Source organism: Bufo gargarizans, chromosome 6 (assembly GCF_014858855.1).
Source record: "Bufo gargarizans isolate SCDJY-AF-19 chromosome 6, ASM1485885v1, whole genome shotgun sequence".
NCBI lineage: Eukaryota > Metazoa > Chordata > Amphibia > Anura > Bufonidae > Bufo > Bufo gargarizans.
In genome coordinates this window covers 43,522,615-43,544,556 of record NC_058085.1, presented here as the reverse complement: position 1 = coordinate 43,544,556, position 21,942 = coordinate 43,522,615, and the positions used below count along the sequence as shown (strand labels likewise).

The window sequence follows — 21,942 nt, the reverse complement described above, 5'->3', positions numbered from 1 at the left end:
AGCTCAGTTCTGGGCACCAGTCCATAGAAAGGATGCTCTGGAGCTGGAAGAAGTACAAAGGAAAGCGACCAAACCGATAAGGGGCATGGGGGGTCTTAAGGCAGGTTTACACTGGCTAAGCTAAAGCCAATTGTTGGGAAGGAAGCGCTCCCTCCCAACAGTCGGCTGCTTGTTCAGTGAAGTAGACTGCGGCATTTACATGCAGCTATCTCCTTTACAGTATGAGAAGAAGGGATCACTATTGCGATCGCTTGTCCTCATAAAGCTGCACTGTTTCTGGGCAGCAGAAATGATAACTGATGTGCCTGCACGAACTACAGGATCATCCGATAAACAAGCATTTCACTCATTCATCGGGTGATCGGCAGCACATTTAGACGGGCAGATTATTGGGATTCAGTATTCTTAGGAACGTTCCTTCTTGATAATCTGCCCGAATATCAGGCCGTGTAAATCCACCTTTAGTTATGAGGAAAGATTAAAATAATTACATTTATTTAATCTGGGGGGGGGGGGGGGACATGATTAACCTATACAAATACAAACCGGATTCCCAAAAAGTTGGGACACTATACAAATCGTGAATAAAAACTGAATGCAATGATGTGGAGGTGCCAACTTCTAATATTTTATTCAGAATAGAACATAAATCACGGAACAAAAGTTTAAACTGAGAAAATGTACCATTTTAAGGGAAAAATATGTTGAATCAGAATTTCATGGTGTCAACAAATCCCCCAAAAGTTGGGACAAGGCCATTTTTTCACCACTGTGTTGCATCTCCCTTTCTTCTTACAACAGTCAACAGACGTCTGGGGACCGAGGAGACCAGTTTCTCAAGTTTAGAAATAGGAATGCTCTCCCATTCTTGTCTAATACAGGCCTCTAACTGTTCAATCGTCTTGGGCCTTCTTTGTTGCACCTTCCTCTTTATGATGCGCCAAATGTTCTCTATAGGTGAAGGATCTGGACTGCAGACTGGCCATTTCAGTACCCGGATCCTTCTCCTACGCAGCCATGATGTTGTGATTGATGCAGAATGTGGTCTGGCATTATCTTGTTGAAAAATGCAGGGTCTTCCCTGAAAGAGATGACGTCTGGATGGGAGCATATGTTGTTCTAGAACCTGAATATATTTTTCTGCATTGATGGTGCCTTTCCAGACATGCAAGCTGCCCATGCCACACGTACTCATGCAACCCCATACCATCAGAGATGCAGGCTTCTGAACTGAGCGTTGATAACAACTTGGGTTGTCCTTGTCCTCTTTGGTCCGGATGACATGGCGTCCCAGATTTCCAAAAAGAACTTCAAATCGTGACTCGTCTGACCACAGAACAGTCTTCCATTTTGCCACACTCCATTTTAAATGCTCCCTGGCCCAGTGAAAACGCCTGAGCTTGTGGATCTTGCTTAGAAATGGCTTCTTCTTTGCACTGTAGAGTTTCAGCTGGCAACGGCGGATGGCACGGTGGATTGTGTTCACTGACAATGGTTTCTGGAAGTATTCCTGAGCCCATTCTGTGATTTCCTTTACAGTAGCATTCCTGTTTGTGGTGCAGTGTCGTTTAAGGGCCCGGAGATCACGGGCATCCAGTATGGTTTTACGGCCTTGACCCTTACACACAGAGATTGTTCCAGATTCTCTGAATCTTCGGATGATGTTATGCACAGTGGATGATGATAGATGCAAAGTCTTTGCAATTTTTCGCTGGGTAACACCTTTCTGATATTGCTCCACTATCTTTCTGCGCAACATTGTGGGAATTGGTGATCCTCTACCCATCTTGGCTTCTGAGAGACACTGCCACTCTGAGAAGCTCTTTTTATACCCAATCATGTTGCCAATTGACCTATCTAGTGTTAATTGGTCTTCCAGCTCTTCGTTATGCTCAAATTTACTTTTTCCAGCCTCTTATTGCTACTTGTCCCAACTTTTTTGGGATTTTTTGACACCGTGGAAATTTGAATCAACGTATTTTTCCTTTAAAATTATACATTTACTCGTATTAAACACTTGATCTGTCATCTACATTCTATTACAAATAAAATATTGACATTTGCCATCTCCACATCATTGCATTCAGTTTTTATTCACAATTTGTTTAGTGTCCCAACTTTTTTGGAATCCGGTTTGTATAATGCTTATGAAAATGTGTAGAAATCTAGGACCTCTCCACTCCCCTTTTTCTAAAGTTCACATCCCCACCTATCCTTTGGTTGAACTTGATGGATCAAGGGATGGAACAAGATTTAAACTTATCCCCTATCCACAGGATAGGGGTTAAGTGTCTGATCACTGGTCCGACTGCTGGAACCCCTGCCAAACACCGGAATGAAGGTCCTGTGCCCACCTGCAGGAATAGATCGATGGTTGATCATGTGCGCTGCCGCTACACTCATCTCTATGTCGCTGGCAGAGATAGCCTTGCGCTGTAGTCAGCTTCTCTTTGGTAGGCCAATAGAGATGAATGGAGCAGCAGAAAACATGGTCAACCTTCGGTCTAGTCATGCAGGGCCTCCATTCTCATGGTCCCCGACTGCTGGGACCTCCACTGATCAATTACTTATCACCTATCTCATGGATAGAAAATACATTTAAATCATGGCACAAACCCTTTAATATCTGTCTGTCAAATCATACAACACCATATTCGCTATAAAAAACAAAACAAAAAAAACTGCTGCTAAACTCGTGAATTTAATCCTATCATATTTGTTACTGTCTGCTGAGCTATGTATCTAAACCTATCATGTGTGATACTGTCTGCCAAATTATAATATATCTAAACCTATCATGTGTGATACTGTCTGCCAAATTATAATATATCTAAACCTATCATGTGTGATACTGTCTGCCAAATTATAATATATCTAAACCTATCATGTGTTATACTGTCTGTTGAGCTGGTGTATCTAAGCAGTACTGCAGAACACCGAACAGGGTTCCTGCAAGTTCTTCTTGTTATATAATATTATGCAATGTTATTTAATGCTATTTTATATGTTCATACTTTAATAATGTACCCAGCATAGCTTTTGTATGGATGAGATGGAGTTAATTACCCTGACTGAGCCCATGCAAGAAGTTAGGTGTGGATTCTGGATCCACCCCTAGCTCGGTCTAGAGTTAGAGGAGGAAGTGAGAGGCAACTCCATGTGCTCCACTCCTCACAGGACAAGACCAAAGTTCTGCAGAATCACCTCCTCTGAGGATTATCTACCTAAATGAAAGACTTCACCATTTCTACAGTACTCCAGAAAGAGAGAGATAAAGCAAAGAACCAAAAAGGTCCAGAATCTGCATGGCTGAGCACTGGAGTCAGTAAGGTATTTTGCCGATAAAGGCTGGTATAGGCTTTACTGTTGTGAGAGGAACATTGCTTATCTTTAACCCTGTATACCTCAGTTGGAAATTACAGCCACCATTGCAACAGTAATATTGCTGGTCACAGATTCTGCAGAGAGAGACTCTGGGAAGACAGAGAGGAAAGAGTACTACAATTCCCATTTTACTCATTTCTATACATTGCTATCTGGGAGGATTTACAATGTGAATTATTTGTGATTGTGTATGCCGTTGGATGTAGTACAACTCCCATTATGCATGTTAGTAAACATAGACATTTACTTTCTACAACTGGCCTGGTTACTGACTCCTGCACCATACGCCGGCCATTGCTCCCTACACCTCCTGCCTTGCACCGACACCAAACCACAAAACCAAACTACTATCAGGCCGGAGTCCCAACATCTGGATGTGCCCTGAGGTAATAAAACTGCCCTGGCCCTTTGGAGCATCGGTGTGATGATGGCCACTGTGATTGCAGCATGCTTGCAGCATATTTTCTGGCATCACAAACAGTATCCAAAATTCTCTGTGTCCTACCAAGCAAGTGGCCTTACTACTATGTTACTGACCCTTTTTGTGCTACCAAAGGGTGTTTTGTGGAGTTCAGACTTATCGTGGGTATCCTCACTCACCACAGCTCACAGGACAGCCATAGTGACGTGCTACTGGCTGCACATTGGATATTCGCCATCCAGGTCTAGCTCCACCCATCCAAGCGTGGAAATCAGCAAGAGTACCCCCTGCAGGCAGCGGGAAAATCAACAGCCTGCCTACTGATAAGAAATCACAGCCCAGCAAGGTGAACCTAAGTATCTACAACAAGTTCCCAAGGACAGAAAAAGAAACCATACCGTGTCATAAGTTGAAGGCTGTTGCCATCTTGAAAACAGGCGGGCAGAACAACTACAAATATCCTGCAATGCAGGACTGAAAAACAGAGTGCCAGCTGATCTGAGTAAGTACCACTGGGGCAAATCATTATAGAAACTATTTGGGACCATCGCTAACCTTCTTGCAAGAGGCCCTGAGGGCTGTCATCCATGTAGACCCCCGAGAAGCTGAGAACCAAGACTAAACCTTAAGGGAACAGTTCAAGGAAGGTGCTGCAGCACCTAGACACCCCTTTTTTAGACTTCAAGGAACTAGCTATAAACATCCTAGGGATCGACCACAAGCCTGAAGCTGCCAATGACACCAATCCATTGCCTTCTCTTGTGCCTGCAGAAACCAGCCATGCCATCAACAAAGGGCCCAAGTTCCTATTCCAGATGCATTCGCTGCCCTGAGTGACCAAGTGTCCTTTCTAGCAGAAAGCTAAGAGAAAATTTCGGAAGCAACTAGGCCAATTAGAACAGCATACACCGACAAAGAGAGGCCCTCCACAGCCTAAGAAAATCCAATGAAAATGCTGATGCCTTATCCAGATTGACAACGAAGATGGATTTAATTAACTCATGATGGCTAGGAAGAATCAAAATTCCTCCATTCTACTCTAGGTTCCCCCAAGAGAACACCAATCAGGTCGAGGGCAAAACAAGGAAAGCCTTTAAGGCTGGGTTCACATCTGCGTTTGTGTTGTTTCGTCTTTCAGCTGGACAAAAATTTCTACACAAACCATTTTATGTCCAGCTGAAAGCCGACATATATGCCAGAAAGCAGCCAGATCCCTGTTGGATCCCGTTATAGTGAATGGGGATCAGGCGGTGCGCAGTGGTTTCTGGCTATTCCGGATATGGTATCACCTGGCAGTCTGTTCCTTCACCGGAACTACTGAAGTTCACAGAGCGGATGTGAACCTGGCCTCATTCTTAGCAGTAAGTCGCTCCTGAACTGTCAACTAAAAAAAAAAACTCTGTATTAGGCTCCAGTCCGAGAGCCATGTTATAGGAGAGATACAAGACTATTTCTCAAGTGGAAGAATGTCTGAGAGAATCCAGTGAAAAAGAGCAAACCCAGACATTTCCTGGTGACAAAAGAAATGTCTGTTTATCTAAAAAAGATCTACTGCTTTGAAGAACCCTTGACCCTACCACCAATGACCAACTACATCAAGTGGTAGTACCTCGGAGGGATGTCAAGATTGTCTTAGAAATGTACCACAACAGATCCGGACACTTTGGCACTCAGAAAACTGAAGCTACCATCAGACATTTATTCTTTTGGATTAGAATGCAGCAAGACATTGCAACTTGTTGCTGTAATTGTCCAACATGTGCTTTGAGCAGGGGAGAGAAAAAAGATAAGCGAGCACCATTACATCCAATCATGAGTAAAAAAAAAACATTTGAAATTGTGGCCAATAACCATGTCAAAGTTAAGCCAAGTAAATCTGGGTACACCTATGCCATGGCCATCATTGACTACTACACAAAATTCGTAGTTGTCGTACCCATTAAAGACTTAACAGCCCAAACCACAGTAGCAGCTCTTTGGAAAATCTTCCTATTACCATATGGCTGTCCAGAGAAGATTCTCTCGGGTCAAGGATCTGCCTTTGAATCTCAATTGTTCCAAAAGTTATGCACACTCTGCAAATGTAATACCACTATCTCCTACTGTGGATTCTGTGTCATCTTGTGCATTTATTGCCAGATCCTGCATAATATGTAGCTGTATTTCTGATTTTGTAACTGTTAAAGGGTAATGTACCTGGTCTACCAGCAGATGGAATGGAACCTGCTTTCCATTCTAGCCCTCTCTAGAGAGGGAGGAGTTTAGTTAGTTAGTGTCAGTCTGACCTACCCCTTCTAGGGGATAGGTCTGGAGTTGAGAGTACCCCCTGTAAGGGGAAGGCAGTAGGCCCCTCATCCCTGTTGGACAGGCCAGTGGAGCACCATCAGCTCTGCTGGAACAAGAGAGATAAAAAGGTTCCCTGGACAAAGACAAAAGATCAAAGATACAGATCAAGATAAAGACAGAGTCAGACCACCCCAAGCTAAGTACAGCAGAAAGAAAAGAAAAGTTTCTATTTAATCCAGTTAACACAGCATAGCTAGAGAAAGTGACAGATGTATCAGAGCCTAATGCAGGCATCCTTAAACTGCGGCCCTCCAGCTGTTGCAAAACTACAACTCCCAGCATGCCCGAACAGCCTACAGGTATCAGCCTACAGCAGGGCATTGTGGGAGTTGTAGTTTTACAACAGCTGGAGGGCCGCAGCTTGAGGATGCCTGGCCTAATGTGTTTGCCTGCCAGAATTTAATGCAATAGCTTGCTGGTGATCAAGATAAAGTTGGAAGATTGTTTCCTGATGCAAGCTTATTCAAGTAAAGCTGCTATTTTCAACATTAATACAAGTCTCGACTCAATTCATTCCTACTAATCCCTTCTACAACTACCCCTTGCTCTGCAGCAGGTTTGGGTGACCACGTCTGTGGTTCCAGGATATTGAGGTGGGAGCACCGTGACACGTGCACCGCCACAACACCCAAAGAGACATTATAGGCAACCCTTACACCACTCTGGCATTCCTGCACCTGGGTATCACCAACACCATTTATTTAGGGGGACCCAGTCCCTCGTTGCTGAAATGCAACTGACGTCATGACAAAAAAACACTTAAACATCTTAAAGGGACCCCTGGCCTATGGTCCTTCATACCCGCCACATTTGGCGCCTCGAACAGGATCTGAATACGTTAAAACTGTGTGCCATTGAACTCTATAGCCTATTGGAGTTACAAGACTGCCTTTAAAAATGACTTAGATTTGTTTATTGCGGAGCGGCAAGCACAAAACCAAGCGCGCCAGCATCCGAAGGGTTAATCAGCCATCTTTGACTTTGATGGCGCAGCTTCTTCTTGCCAAAACAGACCAGGAAAATTCAGGAACACCCCCAGTTAAAGCGGGAAAGCCTAGCCCTGCCCACCGGGAGCGATGTTACTGTGCTAAGAGAGGAAGTGGAAGCCCCTCCCAGGAAGCCCCTCCTTCACTTCCAGTCCCAGCCTGTGCTAAAGATGGCAAAATGGTGCGTCAACGACAGCAGGAATGGGGCAGCATGTCCTGCGGTGATGAAGACCCCAAAACAAAGGCAGCGCCGGAAGAGATTTTCCTCTCAAGTCCAGCGACCCCCTATAGAGGTACCTCGGGCATTCCCCGAGCCAGATGGCATGGCGGAGGCGGTCGGAGATTCTCCACTCCACCGCCCAGAAAGCATGGTTCATTTGAAGGACTGAACCCAATGGTCCCCAGAGAGATTACTGCCCGGGCCTGCAACATGTGGGAATATAGAAAGGCCATGGAATATTTGGCCGTTAACGTGTGGGACCGGCCTCAGCCCTGGGACCCTATATTTGAGAGGAGAACCGGGAGTATTATGTGGTTCTCGGTAGAACGGGGGTCCGGGTTCGTGCAGGACAGTAAAACAGCACGGGAACTTTATTTAAATAGGTGTGCTTGGTGAAGCGGCCTTATCTGCCGCAAGCCCGTCATAACCTTTACAAGGGGGACATGGTCGAGTACACCCCCATGGAGTAACTGCAGGGCCTATTCGTGGTGGCAATGGTCTGCTTACCAAAACCAATGGTACCCCTGACTGCACCCGAAGAGTAGCCGGATGATCCTCATATCACCGGTAGGGTGCGTTGCTTGCAGGAAACCAGCAATGGAGTGCTCCTCTTCAGGGAGAGACCCCAGCCAGAGCCGGAGTTGCTCATGCCGGGCCTACCAGCGCCCCCCAACATCTCTTCCACAGCAAGCATGTGTGGCTATAGAGTCGGTAACTATCAGCCCGACAGTCATCAATTGTCAGATGCCGAGGAAGATGGAGGCAGCGCAAGATTCTCCTACGAGAGAGGAAGATTATTTGCCGGAGCCTCTACAGCTGGAGATACTGGACCCCTTCGGGATGGCCAGAGCAGCTACTGCGATGAAGCAGAGGATGGCCACTACTGTGAAGAAGGTGACCACCCGGTCTTTACCCAGCACTGCCACAGGAGGGCAGTGGTGCTCCACCACTAAAGCTCGCCTGGATTACCAGAGGCAGAACCAACCTCTTATGTCCTTTTACAGCAGCTCCAGTAGTGAAGAGGACCTGAGGCCCTTCCCATAGGGAACCTCTCGCCAACATCAGTCTGCCACTGAAAGAATACTGACTTTTGGGAGCCACCCCGTGGACAGCGTATGAAGTGTGAGGGCCTGTTGGCATGTTTTATCTGTTTTATGTTTTTAGGTTGCCCTGGTTCAGCCCTCACCTGGATTATCATGAGAGTCAGGACTCTCCCCATCATCAGTATTTACATCCCCGTTGCGCATGAATTGCGCCAATTTTTCCTTTTTCCCCCTCTTTTCAGGTTGTTTGGGAGCCCTTTTACTAAATGGTTCTCATGACCTGTGCTTCTATTCCATTGTTACCCATGTGAATTACAAATTACTTTGTGCCTTATGTGGATTACAAATATTACCTCATTTGGATTACAAATAAGGACATTGCTGTTCCCATGGATTACAAAAGACTTTGCTGCACTAAAAGTTCTAGTTCGGAGCACTTTACCCTCAAGCACAGAAGAAAATGGACTCTGATGTAATTTTATTGCCGTATTGCAGTAGTTTACTAGCTTTTATATATGCATTGTGATTTGCACAATTTTTTTCTATTTCAGCAACGTTCAAGTATATTGCTCATTGTGTGTATTCTTTTTCAGGTGCCGCAAATTGATTTTATATGCATTTTGTATGGATTATGGTCCTTGCACTTTATTCAGGTCACCAGTAAGCACTTTATGTCTTTGCTTAGTTTTATGGACTGCCTCTGAGGACGTCTGGTACGTCACAAGCAGATCTAACATCGCCGTTGCTTATTATGGACTGCCTCTGAGGACGCAGAATACTAATGGTTCCTGAGTGACATAGCCTATTGCTACACCAGAGAAACCAAGAGGTAGAACGTCACAACCAGGTCTAACATCGTGTAGGGTAACCCGCTGCTATTATGTATGGAGAGATTGGAGTGCTTAGCCTCATCCTCGTTGTGTATATGTTTGAGAGCCTTGTGTTTAGCCAAGGTTATTTTAGTCCTAAGGCCTTGTGCACCACCTTAAGGAAAAAATGTTTGGTTAGCTACCTGTTTAATCATCAAGGTGACCGTGCGAAAAGCTATTTATACACCTTGGTGCTTGGAAGGGATTACAGGATGAAGCCACGCTTCTGTTTGTGGGCGTATCATGCCATGTGGAGGGATTACAGTACGCGACACCCCCACGCTCCATATGCGACTATGGCCGAATCGTGGAGTATTGAGCACTTTGTACAGTAAGAGTTGAGTAGTACTTAATAAAGTGAAGTACACTTATTGAGTGGTAGCCGTCTTATATGTCAGTCTTTGTAAGTCTGTTCTTTATGCAGCACTTTGTATTTGTTCAGGTACCCGGAGAGCATATATATTTACCCTAAGCACAAGCCGAGGGCAGCTTAGTTATTAAGTGCCGGGGAATGTAATACCCCAAATGGTATTACCACCCTTTCTCGCCCCCACTATGTCCTACTGTGGATTCTGTGTCATCTTGTGTATTTATTGCCAGATCCCTGCATAATGTAAAGCTGTATTTCTGATTTTGTAACTGTTAGGCCTCCTGCACACGACCGTATGGTTTTGCGGTCCGTAAAAAACGGATCCGCAGAAAATATGGATGACATCCATGTGAATTACGTATTTTGCGGACCGAAACAGCTGGCCCCTAATGAAACAGTACTTTCCTTGTCAGTAATGCAGACAAGAATAAGACATGTTCTATGTTTGAACGGAACAAAAATACTGAAATGCGGAAACGAAAAGCATACAGAGTGACTTCCATTTTTTTTGTGTGGATCTATTGAAATGAATGGTTCTGTATACAGTCCGTATACGGAACGCAAAAAAAGGAACGTAAACGGAAAAAAAAACGTTTGTGTGCAGGAGGCCTTAAAGTGTAATGTACCGGATATACCAGCAGATGGCGGCAACAATGGCAGAGCTAGTTTACCTACAATAGAACCTTCTTTCCATTCTAGCCCTCTCTAGAGAGGGAGGAGTTTGGATAGTGAAAGTCAGTCTGACCTACCCCTTCTAAGGGAGAGGTCTGGAGTTGAGAGTACCTCATCCCTGTTAGACGGGCCTCGCCAAGGCCAGTGGAGCACCATCAGCTCTGCTGGAACAAGAGAGAAAAGAGCTAAGAGCCTCAGAAGCCAGGATGAAAGGTTCCCTGGACAAAGACAAAAGATAAAAGATACAGATCAAGATAAAGACAGAGTAAGACCACTCCAAGCTAAGTACAGCAGAAAGAAAAGAAAAGTTTCTATTTAATCCAGTTAGCACAGCAGAGCTAGAGAAAGTGACAGATGTAGCAGATCCGAATGTGTTTGCCTGCCAGAATTTAATGCCAAAGCTTGCTGGTGATTAAGATAAAGTTGAAAGATTGTTTCCTGATGCAAGCCTATTCAAGTAAAGCTGCTGTTTTCAACATTAATACAAGTCTGGACTCAATTCATTCCTACCAATCTCCTCTACATCTTCCCCTTGCTCTGCAGCGGGTTCGGGCGACCACGTCTGGGGTTCCAGAATATCCAGGTAGGAGCACCGTGACACATGCACCGCCACAACACCCAAAGGGACATTATAGGCAACCCTTACACCACTCTGGGATTTCTACACTTGGGTACCACCAACACCATTTATTTAGTCCCTCGTTGCTGAAATGCAACTGGCAACAAAAAAAAACCACTTAGAACATTTTAAAGACACCCCTGGCCTATGGTGCTTCCTGCCCGTCGCACAACTGTATACCATCCAAAAGGTAATGGATTGTTTGAGAAAATAAAACTTAGCATGTGGAAAGCTGTTCCACCACAAAAGAGAATTAATTGCCCGCTTCTATTACCTGAGTTAGGGCTGAATTACACTAGCTGAGGATCATCTACGGCCAATTGCTAACAAGCCTTTGTAGGAACGCTTGCTAGCGATGATCTTCCAGTGTAAAGGTGCCACCGATTACCCAATAAATTAGCATTTTGCTCATTCATCAGGTAATCACATCTTTTATGTGGTCACAATAATCACTGTTGCCGGCAGCAGATCATTCTGCCTAATTATGCTCTGCTGCCGGGAAATAATGAACCTGTATGGGGACGAGCGATGGCATTGCACGTAAATGAGCGGTCTCCTTCACTGACAAGTAGGTGATTGTCGGAAAGTAATGCTTCCTTCCCGACAATCGTCTGCTAAATCTACAACAATACCGTCTATTGTTCCTCTGGTTACACACCATATTACCTGACGTTCGCTCAACAAGGAAAATTACCTGATGACATTCCCCTAGATGCAGCCGTACCAGACGTAGTCAACCACCTGCCTGAAACAGAATGGGTGAAGGAACACCAACGCTGTCTAGAAGATGCTAGGCAATTGTTGACACTAGAACTAAGAAAGTCTATCGGAAACAAATGCTAACCTCAGGGGGCTGCCTGGATAATATTATGGGTATGTCCGGGTTCAGCTCTGAACCCGGACAACCCCTTTAAGTGAAAGACCTCACCATTTAGAGTACTCTAGAAAGAGAGACAAACAGAAAAGAACCAAAAAGGTCCAGAAACTGCATGACTGAGCATTTAAAGTCAGACAATAAGGCATTTTGCTGTTAAAGGCTACTATAGACTTTACTGCTGTGAAAGGAACATTGCTGATGCATATTTCGTACATGGTCTGACCTCAGTTGGAAATTACAGCCACCATTGCAAGAGTGCTATTGCCAGCTATAGATTCTGCAGAGAGAGACTCTGGGAGGATAGAGAGGAATGAGTACTACAATTCCCTTTCTTACTCATATCTATACATTGCTATCTGGGAGGTAATAATGTTGGATATACTACAATTCCCATTCTGCACATTAGTAAAGAGAGACATTGACTTTCTACAACTGGCCTGGTTAGAGTGGGTTCAGATCACGTTTTTGTCATCAGTTTAACATATATGTTGGGGGGAAAAAAAGGATAAAAAAGCGCAGTCGTAGTACACCACACTGTAGTATCCTGCAGAGTCTGGCAAAAAAACATATACGTTAACCAATCCAGTTTTTTTTTACAATGGAGCTCTATGGTGATGGAGGATGCCACTGTATGGCATCAGTCTGAGGCATCCTTTAACGTATATATGTTTTTTGCATACATTAAACGGATGGCAAAAACGTGATGTGAACCTAACCTTACTGACTCCTAATCCATGCGCCGGCCAATGCAGCCTACACCTCCTGCCACGCACCCGCACTAAACCATAACACCAAGGGCTTTCGAACTACCATTAGGCAGGAGCGCCAACATCAGGGAGTGCTCCAAGTAAGAAAAAAAAAGGGGTTCACCAAGGGCGTAACTAGAAGTGCCTGGGCCCCACAGCAAATTTTTGTATGGGCTCCCCCAGCCCCCCGCCCAATTTTTTATATACTATTTTTACCCCCACCTGTCCTTTTTATTTTTTATAAAAATCTTTTTTATTTATATGCAAATTACCTTCCTAACGTGCCCAAAGGGCTGTCCCTCCGACCGAGCTGCGTCCATTATCGCCAAGCCCAGCGCCGTCCCGCTATTAATTATTCACTGCTGTCCTCGTCTTTTCTAGTTTTTTCTAAGTGTGCCGTAGTCTTGCGCATGCGCCGATGTTACTCACGTGCGGGCCCATGCGGTGTCCTGGCAGCAGCCCTTAAGTAATGTAATCGCGCATGTGCCAGAAAGCGGAGAAAGCTGACGCATGCATGATTACACTACTTGAGGCTGCTGCCAGGACACCGCATGGGCCTGCACGTGAGTAACATCGGCGCATGCGCAAGACTACGGCGCACTTAGAAGAAAAAAAAGATGAGGACAGCAGTGAATAATTAACAGCGGGGCGGTGGTGGGCTTGGCGATAATGGGCGCGGCTGGGCACAAACGGCTGGAGGGACAACCTCTTGGGCACGTTAGGAAGGTAATTTGCATATAAATAAAAAAGATTAAACTTGACTGACACGCTGTCGGGCGCCGGGCCCCTTGTCAGCCCGGGCCCCGAAGCAGCCACTTCCCCGGTAGTTACGCCACTGAGGTGCACCCTCCTAACACTGCCCTGGCCCTAGGGGGCATGAGTGTGAAGACTGCGATTGACTGTTAGGCCCCTTGCAGACGAGCGTGTCCGGATTAGGTCTGGATGCGTTGCAAATGCATTCAGTAAAAAATGCATGATTTCGCAGGCAAAGCCATTCAGTTTTGCCTGTGATCGCGTTCAGTCGTTCAGTTTTTATCACGCGGGGTGCAATGCAATTTAATGCGTTTTGCACGCGCGTGATAAAAAACTGAATGTTTACAAACATCTCTTAGCAACCATGCGTGAAATACGCATCACATCCGCACTTGCTTGCGGATGCGATGCAATTTTCACGCAGCTCCATTCACTTCTATAGGGCCAGCGTGGCGTGAAAATCGCAGAATATAGAACATGCTGCGATTTTCACGCAACGTAAGAGTGATGCGTGAAAACCAACACACATGTACACAACCCTATTGAAATGAATGGGTCCGGATTCCATGCGGGCGCAATGCGTTCGCATCACACATTGCACCCGCGCGGAATACACGCTCGTGTGAAAGGAGCCTTACAGCAAGAGCAACTACTACTCCCATCCTCTGCTCCATTCCTCCAGGATTTGCGGCACTATCATGTACAATACTGTGTTCTGAGCCATGTGTCTAAGTCTATAATGTGTGATACTCTTTGCTGAACCATGTGAGTACCTAAACTAAACCTACCAGGTGTGATACTTTCTGCTAAACTGCTATATCTAAGCCTATCATGTGTGATACTTTCTGCTGAGCTGTGTATCTAAGCCTATCATGTGTGATACTTTATGTTGAGCCTGTATATCTAAGCCTATCATGTGTGATACTTTCTGCTGAGCCATGTATCTAAGCCTATCATGTGTGATACTTTCTCCTAAACTGGTATATCTAAGCCTATCATGTGTGATACTTTCTTCTGAGCCATGCATCTAAGCCTATCATGTGTGATACTTTCTCCTAAACTGGTATATCTAAGCCTATCATGTGTGATACTTTCTGCTGAGCCATGTATCTAAGCCTATCATGTGTGATACTTTCTTCTGAGCCGGTATATATAAGCCTATCATGTGTGATACTTTCTGCTGAGCTATGTATCTAAGCCTATCATGTGTGATACTTTCTTCTGAGCCGGTATATCTAAGCTTATCATGTGTGATACTTTCTGCTGAACTATGTATCTAAGCCTATCATGTGTGATACTTTCTTCTGAGTCGGTATATCTAAGCCTATCATGTGTGATACTTTCTGCTGAACTATGTATCTAAGCCTATCATGTGTGATACTTTCTGCTGAGCTATGTATCTAAGCCTATCATGTGTGATACTTTCTTCTGAGTCGGTATATCTAAGCCTATCATGTGTGATACTTTCTGCTGAACTATGTATCTAAGCCTATCATGTGTGATACTTTCTGCTGAGCTATGTATCTAAGCCTATCATGTGTGATACCTTCTGCTGAGCTGGTATATCTTAGCCTATCATGTGTAATACTTTCTGCTGAGCTATATATCTAAGCCTATCATGTGTGATACTTTCTGCTGAGCTATGTATCTAAGCCTATCATGTGTGATACTTTCTGCTGAGCTATGTATCTAAGCCTATCATGTGTGATACATTCTGCTGAGCTGGTATATATAAGCCTATCATGTGTGATACTTTCTGCTGAGCCATGTATCTAAGCCTATCATGTGTGATACCTTCTGCTGAGCTGGTATATCTAAGCTTATCATGTGTGATACTTTCTTCTGAGCCATGTATCTAGACTTGTCACATGTTATACAATTTTAGAGGACCACACAGAAGTGCAGCCCCCCATCATGTGATGCTGAGCTAATATCTCCAAGGCTATCATGTGCCATACAGTTGATAAGTGACCAGATCCTATGAACACAATATAATACAAGCTACATAGCAAACATAAAACTAGATCAAACATCACAAAGTAGAGTAAACTACATTGGTCTTTGATAATAATACATATTAGATCATGGTTTAAACCGAGTTTCTTCAGCACAGCCAAAATATCAGGGCGACTGTCAATCATTAATAGTCGGGACTTACTGGTTGTGGCCCTGGAGAGTCAAAGGTCTGTCCTCCTCCCGAACTTCTTCTCCGTCAGGAAAATCTGAAAGCAGAAGACAACTAAAAGTAAAACAGGGAGTTTTCAATGTTGTGCGAAAGGCATTTTCCTAGTCATCCCATGCAGCGATTCCAGGTACTGACGTGAATAATCACTGAATGCTGCTTAACCAGTTTTTTTACCTACTGACTTTGGCATGGAGCTGGCTGTCTATCCATCTTTAAGTAGTAACGTGGCTCCTCTACCATCACTTAAATTTGCCCTGGTCACTCATTATTATTTTTTTCCCTCCGGACTGGCGTCGTGCCCATCATTGTCTGAAGAATTACAAGCATAGTCAAAGAACATATAACTTACAAGGTTCCGTCATGTACAAGCGATGGACTGAAGATAAGAAATTCATGGCAAAGACACGTTAAGGCTTCCTACACTCTGGGAGATGTTTGAGGAATCTTCAAAAGAAGATTATAAAGTAGGTGGAGCAGGGAATTTGTCGAGTGACTTTTTAACCAGATCGTTGGCGATTCTTGACGTGACCCATGCTTTCATGATGTTATGGCACAGCAGTACAGATAGGCCCATACCTCCACAAGGTCTTGAATAATAGACTGAGCTTTGGTGTAGCAGTAGGGGTGACTGGTGAAGGGTATAGCACTGATCATGCCTCCCAAGTGTCCCACTTTTGGAGGGACAGTTCCTCTTTTGACCCAAGTACGTCTGTCCCTCTTTGATCCTTAAATGTCCCTCTTTTTGACTTGGGGAATTAATAAAGAAATGTGCATTAATAAATTTACTAAATTGTTCCTTACTAAAGTGTCTGTATGGTTTCTACCTGTATATTAGACCAGAACTTCATTATTTGGTGCAATTTGGACTTTAAAATATCTATAATCTGATGATTTAATGTGCTAATAGTCAAATAGATATTAAAGTGCAAAAAATACCCCCTTTTAATGCCCCCAGTTGAGCTATTGTCTCCATAGTGCCCCCATAATGTGCCAGTATAAAATACCCCTAGTAAATGCCCTCATAGTGTTCCTCTCCCCCTTCTTCCTAGTGCCCCCCATAATGTACCAGTATAAAATACCCCATATATAGTACCCCAGTAGATGCCCTCAGTGTCCCCATAATTTGCAAGTATAAAATACCCCTTCTTAGTGCCCCCCATAGATGAGCCCATACTACTTCTCTCTCCCCTTCCCCATAGTACCCACCATAATGTGCCCCAGTATAAAATACCCCTATACAGATCCCCCCCATATAAAATACCCCTTCTTTGTGGCCTCAGTAGAAGCCCCCATAGTGTTCCTCTCCTCCCTTCCCCCATATAAAATACTCCTTCTTTGTGGCCTCAGTAGATGCCCCCATAGTGCCCCTAATAATGTGCCAGCAAGAAGTGCCCCCATAGATGCCCCCATAGTGCCACCCAATAATGTGCCAGTAAAAAGTGCCACCAATAATGTGCCAGTAAGAAGTGCCCCCATAGATGCCCCCACAGTGCCCCCCAATAATGTGCCAGTAAGATGTGCCCAATAAATGCCCCCCAATAATGTGCCAGTAACAAGTGCCCCATAGATGCCCCCAATCAAATGGCAGTAACAAGTGCCCCCATAGATACCCCCAACCATGTGCCAGTAACAAGTACTCCCATAGATGCCCCCCAATCATGTGCCAGTAGCAAGTACCCCATAGATGCCCCCCCAATCATGTGCCAGTAACTAGTGCCCCAAAGATGCCCCCCAATCATGTGCCAGTAACAAGTGTCCCCATTGATGCCCCCAATCATGTGCCAGTAACAAATGCCCTCATAGATGCCCCCCAATCATGTGCCAGTAAGTAGTACCATATAAAAAAATAAACACTTATACTTACCTCCATCAGGCCTAGTGCCTGCAGCCTATCAGAGGAACGGGGTAGGGAGACAACTCTCCCTCCCCTGCCCCACCGCAGCACATCTATCTGTATCGCTGCCCCCCCCCCCCCCCCATGCTACGCCACTGGCCAGCGTGGCTTAAAGATCCAGCTGCCTTGGGCCCTCCAGGAGCAACTTGCCCCGCATAAAAGACACCCCTGGGCCTAGTATGAAAAAAACTGCCATGATGCGTGCCGCACATATTGTCTCTCTTTGTGATTTTCAAAAGTTGGGAGGTATGCACTGATGGTTAACAAGTTACCTAGCCCTAAAGACTAGCTGATATTAGCCGGTTTGCCCAATGATTTTCTAATATGTAAGTAAGCCTTAAAGGGTTTGTACACCTTTAGGGAGCTCCTGGGCAGACCTACAAAGGGAAGAATACTCCCTGCTCCTGCTCTCCCCAATTTTGGCTTCTCTGCTTCACTCCCAGGATGTATAATTCCGTTTCGATGCTGCTGAAGCCAATCGCTAGCCGCAGCAGTGACCTGCTCCTCTTGCATCATGTGACCATGTGATATAACATAAGGGGAGCAGGTCACCACTGCAGCCAGTTGCTGCATCAAAACAGAAGTTTACATACTGGGAGTGCAGCAGAGCAGCCGAGGCCAGGGAGAGAAAGAGCGGGGAACCACCGCCGGCAAACAAGTAAGTATGCTTGCCTTCGCAGGTCTGCCCAGGAGCTCCCTAAAGACAGCCCCTTTAAGACTTACAAGCATATTAAATAATCATTGAGCAAACCCGCTAATATCGGCTAGTCTTTAGGACTAGTTAAATTGTTAACCATCAGTGCCATAACCTTCACCCAACACCCATAAATTACAGTGTCAAAATCCGAAGCTGAACTTGGTTTTGTGCCTCATTAACGTTAATGCACATAACCAAAGTGTCACTTCATTGACGCGAAACAGAGCAAGTCTCTCAATATATGCAGCAAGATGGCAAGACCACTGCGGAGCCCATACATTTTATGGTAATACAGAGGCTTATTGTTAGGCCTCATGCACACGGCCGTTGTTTTGGTCCACATCCAAGCCTCAGTTTTGGCGGCTCGGATGCAGACCCAGTCACTTCAGTGTGCTGTCTGCATCCGTTGCTCCGTTTCGTGGCCCCGCAAAAAAAATATAACATGTCCTATTCTTGTCTGCGCTTTGCGGACAAGAATAGGCAGTTATATTAAAGGCTGTCCGTGCTGTTCTGCAAATTACGGACCACAAAAACAGGAATGGTCGTGTGCATGTAGCCTTATGAAGATTTCAAACTAATTAGTTTTAGGATACAGCAGTCCAAACCCGATTCAGTCTTTAGTAACAATATGGAATCCTTTTTTTCTGTACAGAGCTGACATGCTCTACTAGTGTCACGGATGTAGTAGGGGTGAAAACCAAAAGACAACAAGACGGAAGGGAAAAGACACTAGGCCTCACCGCTAGGCAAGGAAAAGGGTCACCACCTATAAAACCCTGCTCCTGGCCCTAACTTCTATCCGTACGGGCACCTCTCGATGGTAAAGATGCCCATACACAGGAACCTAGAAAACCCTGGTGGCCCTCGGATGCCCTAATGGTAATGACAGGGCAGAGACAACCCGCTCCTTCCCTGGTGAAGGAACCAGCGTCTCGCTGAGGCCTAGTAAACAGCAAAGGTGGGGGGGGGGATACAAAATACAACAAGCGGAACACTTTACTTCTGAGGCTGATGGATGATGGATGAACAGGACTTTAACTAGAACCACACTCCACCTCTTCCAAAAATCAAATGAAGCTATCCAGAGCAAGGAGTGATGGGTAAAGTCAGACTAAATAGGGGGAGGTAAAGGTCACATGATCCAAATCTGAACAGAAGGTGTGGACATACAAGCAACACACAGACAAAGTGAAACCAAAACCAAAAGAGGCTGTCAGATCACTAATGTGCAGATAATCTTTCAGACCTTCTAAAACCTGTCACCGGTGTGACAACTAGCTGCCTGTGGATTTCTTGTCCTTTCCGTCATCTGAGGAGCAGAGGGGCTCCTTATCTCTGCTCTCTCACATCATAAACACTCATTACATCTCAATCCTTATCTTACTGATAAGAATGTGGCTTAAAAAAGTGTTTATGACCTCTCAGTAGTTTAGGGATAAGGGTAATTAGATGACCAGCACAAAGTGAAAGTGAAAGTACCAGTCACCCAGTTAGAAAAATTATTTGTGACTAAACAGCTCAATATTTTTGATAAAGGCTAATTGAAAATATGATTTTTAGCCCAAAAATAAGTTAAATGCAATCATAAAAAAATTGACTCCAAATGTGTACATAGCCTGTAACTTTTTAACACTTTGTCCTTTTTAGGTCTAACATTCTGTGCTGATTAATTTCTTAATACATCTTTATAGGGTGTGGAGCTACCGCATAGTGTTAACGTTAAATAATAAAATGTTGGTTTCCTGCAGTCACCACTAGAGGGAGCTCAGGAGTTTGCTGTATACTGCATGACCACTGACTTAAATTTATAAATCGTATTCATTAAGCTCCTAAGCTCCCACTGGTTGGTGCTGAATTTTATCTTTATGGGGCTGTCCAGAAATTAATTTTGTAAAAACGTATACTCATCTGGTAAATCCTCTCCAGCGCCATGGCTCTAGTCCTCTAGACCTAGTTGACATCGGTAATGGAGGCTCTGTTCCAGGCCTTAGTCACAGATTCCGTCAAAAAGACAGGACAAAAAAAGTCTTCCATGCTGAACTTTTTGGTCCGGTAAAAAAAACTGGTTCCCATATAGAAAATGTACAAATTCCAATGTAGTCATTGGAATCTGTTCAGTGCCGTTCATGTCAGCTATGTGCCGAATCTGGCACTTCCTTTATTTCCGTTACAGGAGCAGAACAGAAATTACTAGCAGTGATGTCAACAGGTCCTCCACTTGTCCTGTAGTAAAGACATGCTGATGTGAACAATCACTGGCCTCAGTGTTCTTGTGTTGTACATGTTAGCCTCTAGTCTCACTACTGAGATCAGTGATTGGCTGCAGTGGTCATGTACACATGTATGGCATGTAATCGCTGGGACCCACTGGAGTAGCAGCACTGGACTGGAGGGAGATTTACCCGGTGAGCACAATTTTTAAAATTTTTCCAAATGCTTTTAATCTCGGACAATCCCTTTAAGTTATAAAATTCTGCTCACCATTAGAGGGGGCTTAGGAGTTCTGTCTTTTAGTTTTTTTTTGTTTTGTTTTAATGTCTTTTTTATGTGTAGTACTTCACACATGCAATTTTCTAGAGTTTTTCAAGTACTATGGAGAAGCCTATTGGGAAAATGACATAACTCATGCTGGACCTAGAGCATGCTGTGTTTTGCAAAAATGATAAAAATGCTCAACAGCAAGGCAGTTGTCCATACTTCAGTGGGTGTCCACATGCAGATTAAGGCCTCATGCACATGACTGTATGAATTTTGCGGTCCACAAAACACGGATCCGCAAAAAATACAGATGACGTCCGTGTGCATTCCGTATTTTGTGGAACGGAACAGCTGGCCCCTGATAGAACAGTCCTATCCTTGTCCGTAATGCGGACAATAATAGGAGCAGTTCTATTTTTTTTTTTTTTACGAAAGGGACATATGGAAATGGAATGCATATGGAGTAACTTCCGGGTTTTTTTGCGGACCCATTGTAATGAATGGTTCCGCATACGGTCTGCAAAAAAAAACAGAACGGACACGGAAAGAAAATATGTTTGTGTGCATGATCCCTAAGGGTCCATTCAGACATCCGTAGTTCTGGGTCCGCATCTGTTCCACAATTTTGCGGAATGGGTGGAGACCCATTAATTTCAATGGAGCCGCAAAAGATGCCGACAGCACACCGTGTGCTGTCCACATCCGTAGTTCCGTTCCACAGCCCCGCAAAAAAGGTCCTATTCTTTTCTGGTATCCGTGTTTTGCGGATCCGCAATTTGCGGACTGCAAAACACTTACGTACGTGTGAATGGACCCTTACTCCGTGGCAAATACGCGTTGGATTTTTCTGCTATGGGGGTGTAAGGTATATCCATGCCGGATGGAGTCTCTGAAGATTTTCAGCACTGTTTCACTCTTTAGAATTCATTGAGTGAAATTTGCGTTAAATCCACAATGTCCAAATTTGCGTTAAATCCAAAGTCTGCTCTAAAACCCGCCTGTAAAACAATGTCCGTGGCAAATCTGCAGCTGATATTACCCCTAAAGTTGATATTCCCATTCACCTATACACACTGACGCTACCTACTGGGGCACACCTAGAGCTTGTATTGCGGCAATAGCCAATAGAATATGATAGAGGAATTTGTTATTTAAGCAATTTTCTAGCATTTTCTGTATGTTACCTGCCTTTCAATGCCGCAGTGTTTTGCCAAGAGCTCACACTCCCTAAACAATTAGATTTATGTAAAAACATGAAGAGGAAGCCACAAGTCTATTATATTTGTAAAGCGATGGGTGCCCAGGCGAGGGCCGGTGACCCATGTCCGGGTAAATGTAATAATCTCCAGATCTTTGTATAGTGTTGTTGACCTGAACTAAGC

General features: G+C 44.5%; 1 protein-coding gene and 1 long non-coding RNA gene across 5 annotated transcripts in view; one reads left to right on the top strand and one right to left on the bottom strand.

Annotated features, from left to right (window-relative positions):
- Positions 1 to 21,942, bottom strand: part of RNF222 (ring finger protein 222) — a 33,586-nt gene that overhangs the window by 4,099 nt on the left and 7,545 nt on the right. For 2 of the 4 annotated variants that reach the window (XM_044299894.1, XM_044299893.1), the window contains one exon: positions 15,465 to 15,528. Coding sequence is in view for 1 of the 4 variants with exons in the window: in XM_044299892.1 (XP_044155827.1) it covers positions 15,465 to 15,528; positions 15,841 to 15,886 (110 nt within the window). In the remaining 3 variants the exon portion in view is untranslated. Of the gene's footprint in view, positions 1 to 10,388; positions 10,530 to 15,464; positions 15,592 to 15,840; positions 16,200 to 21,942 lie in introns of those variants that run through there. The other 2 variants (XM_044299892.1, XM_044299895.1) reach the window with 2 other exon arrangements.
- The window catches only part of LOC122942334, a 34,684-nt gene continuing 28,566 nt past the window's right edge, over positions 15,825 to 21,942 (top strand). The window contains exon 1 of the long non-coding RNA XR_006390541.1: positions 15,825 to 15,955. This is a non-coding gene — a long non-coding RNA (uncharacterized LOC122942334). The remainder of the gene's footprint in view (positions 15,956 to 21,942) is intronic.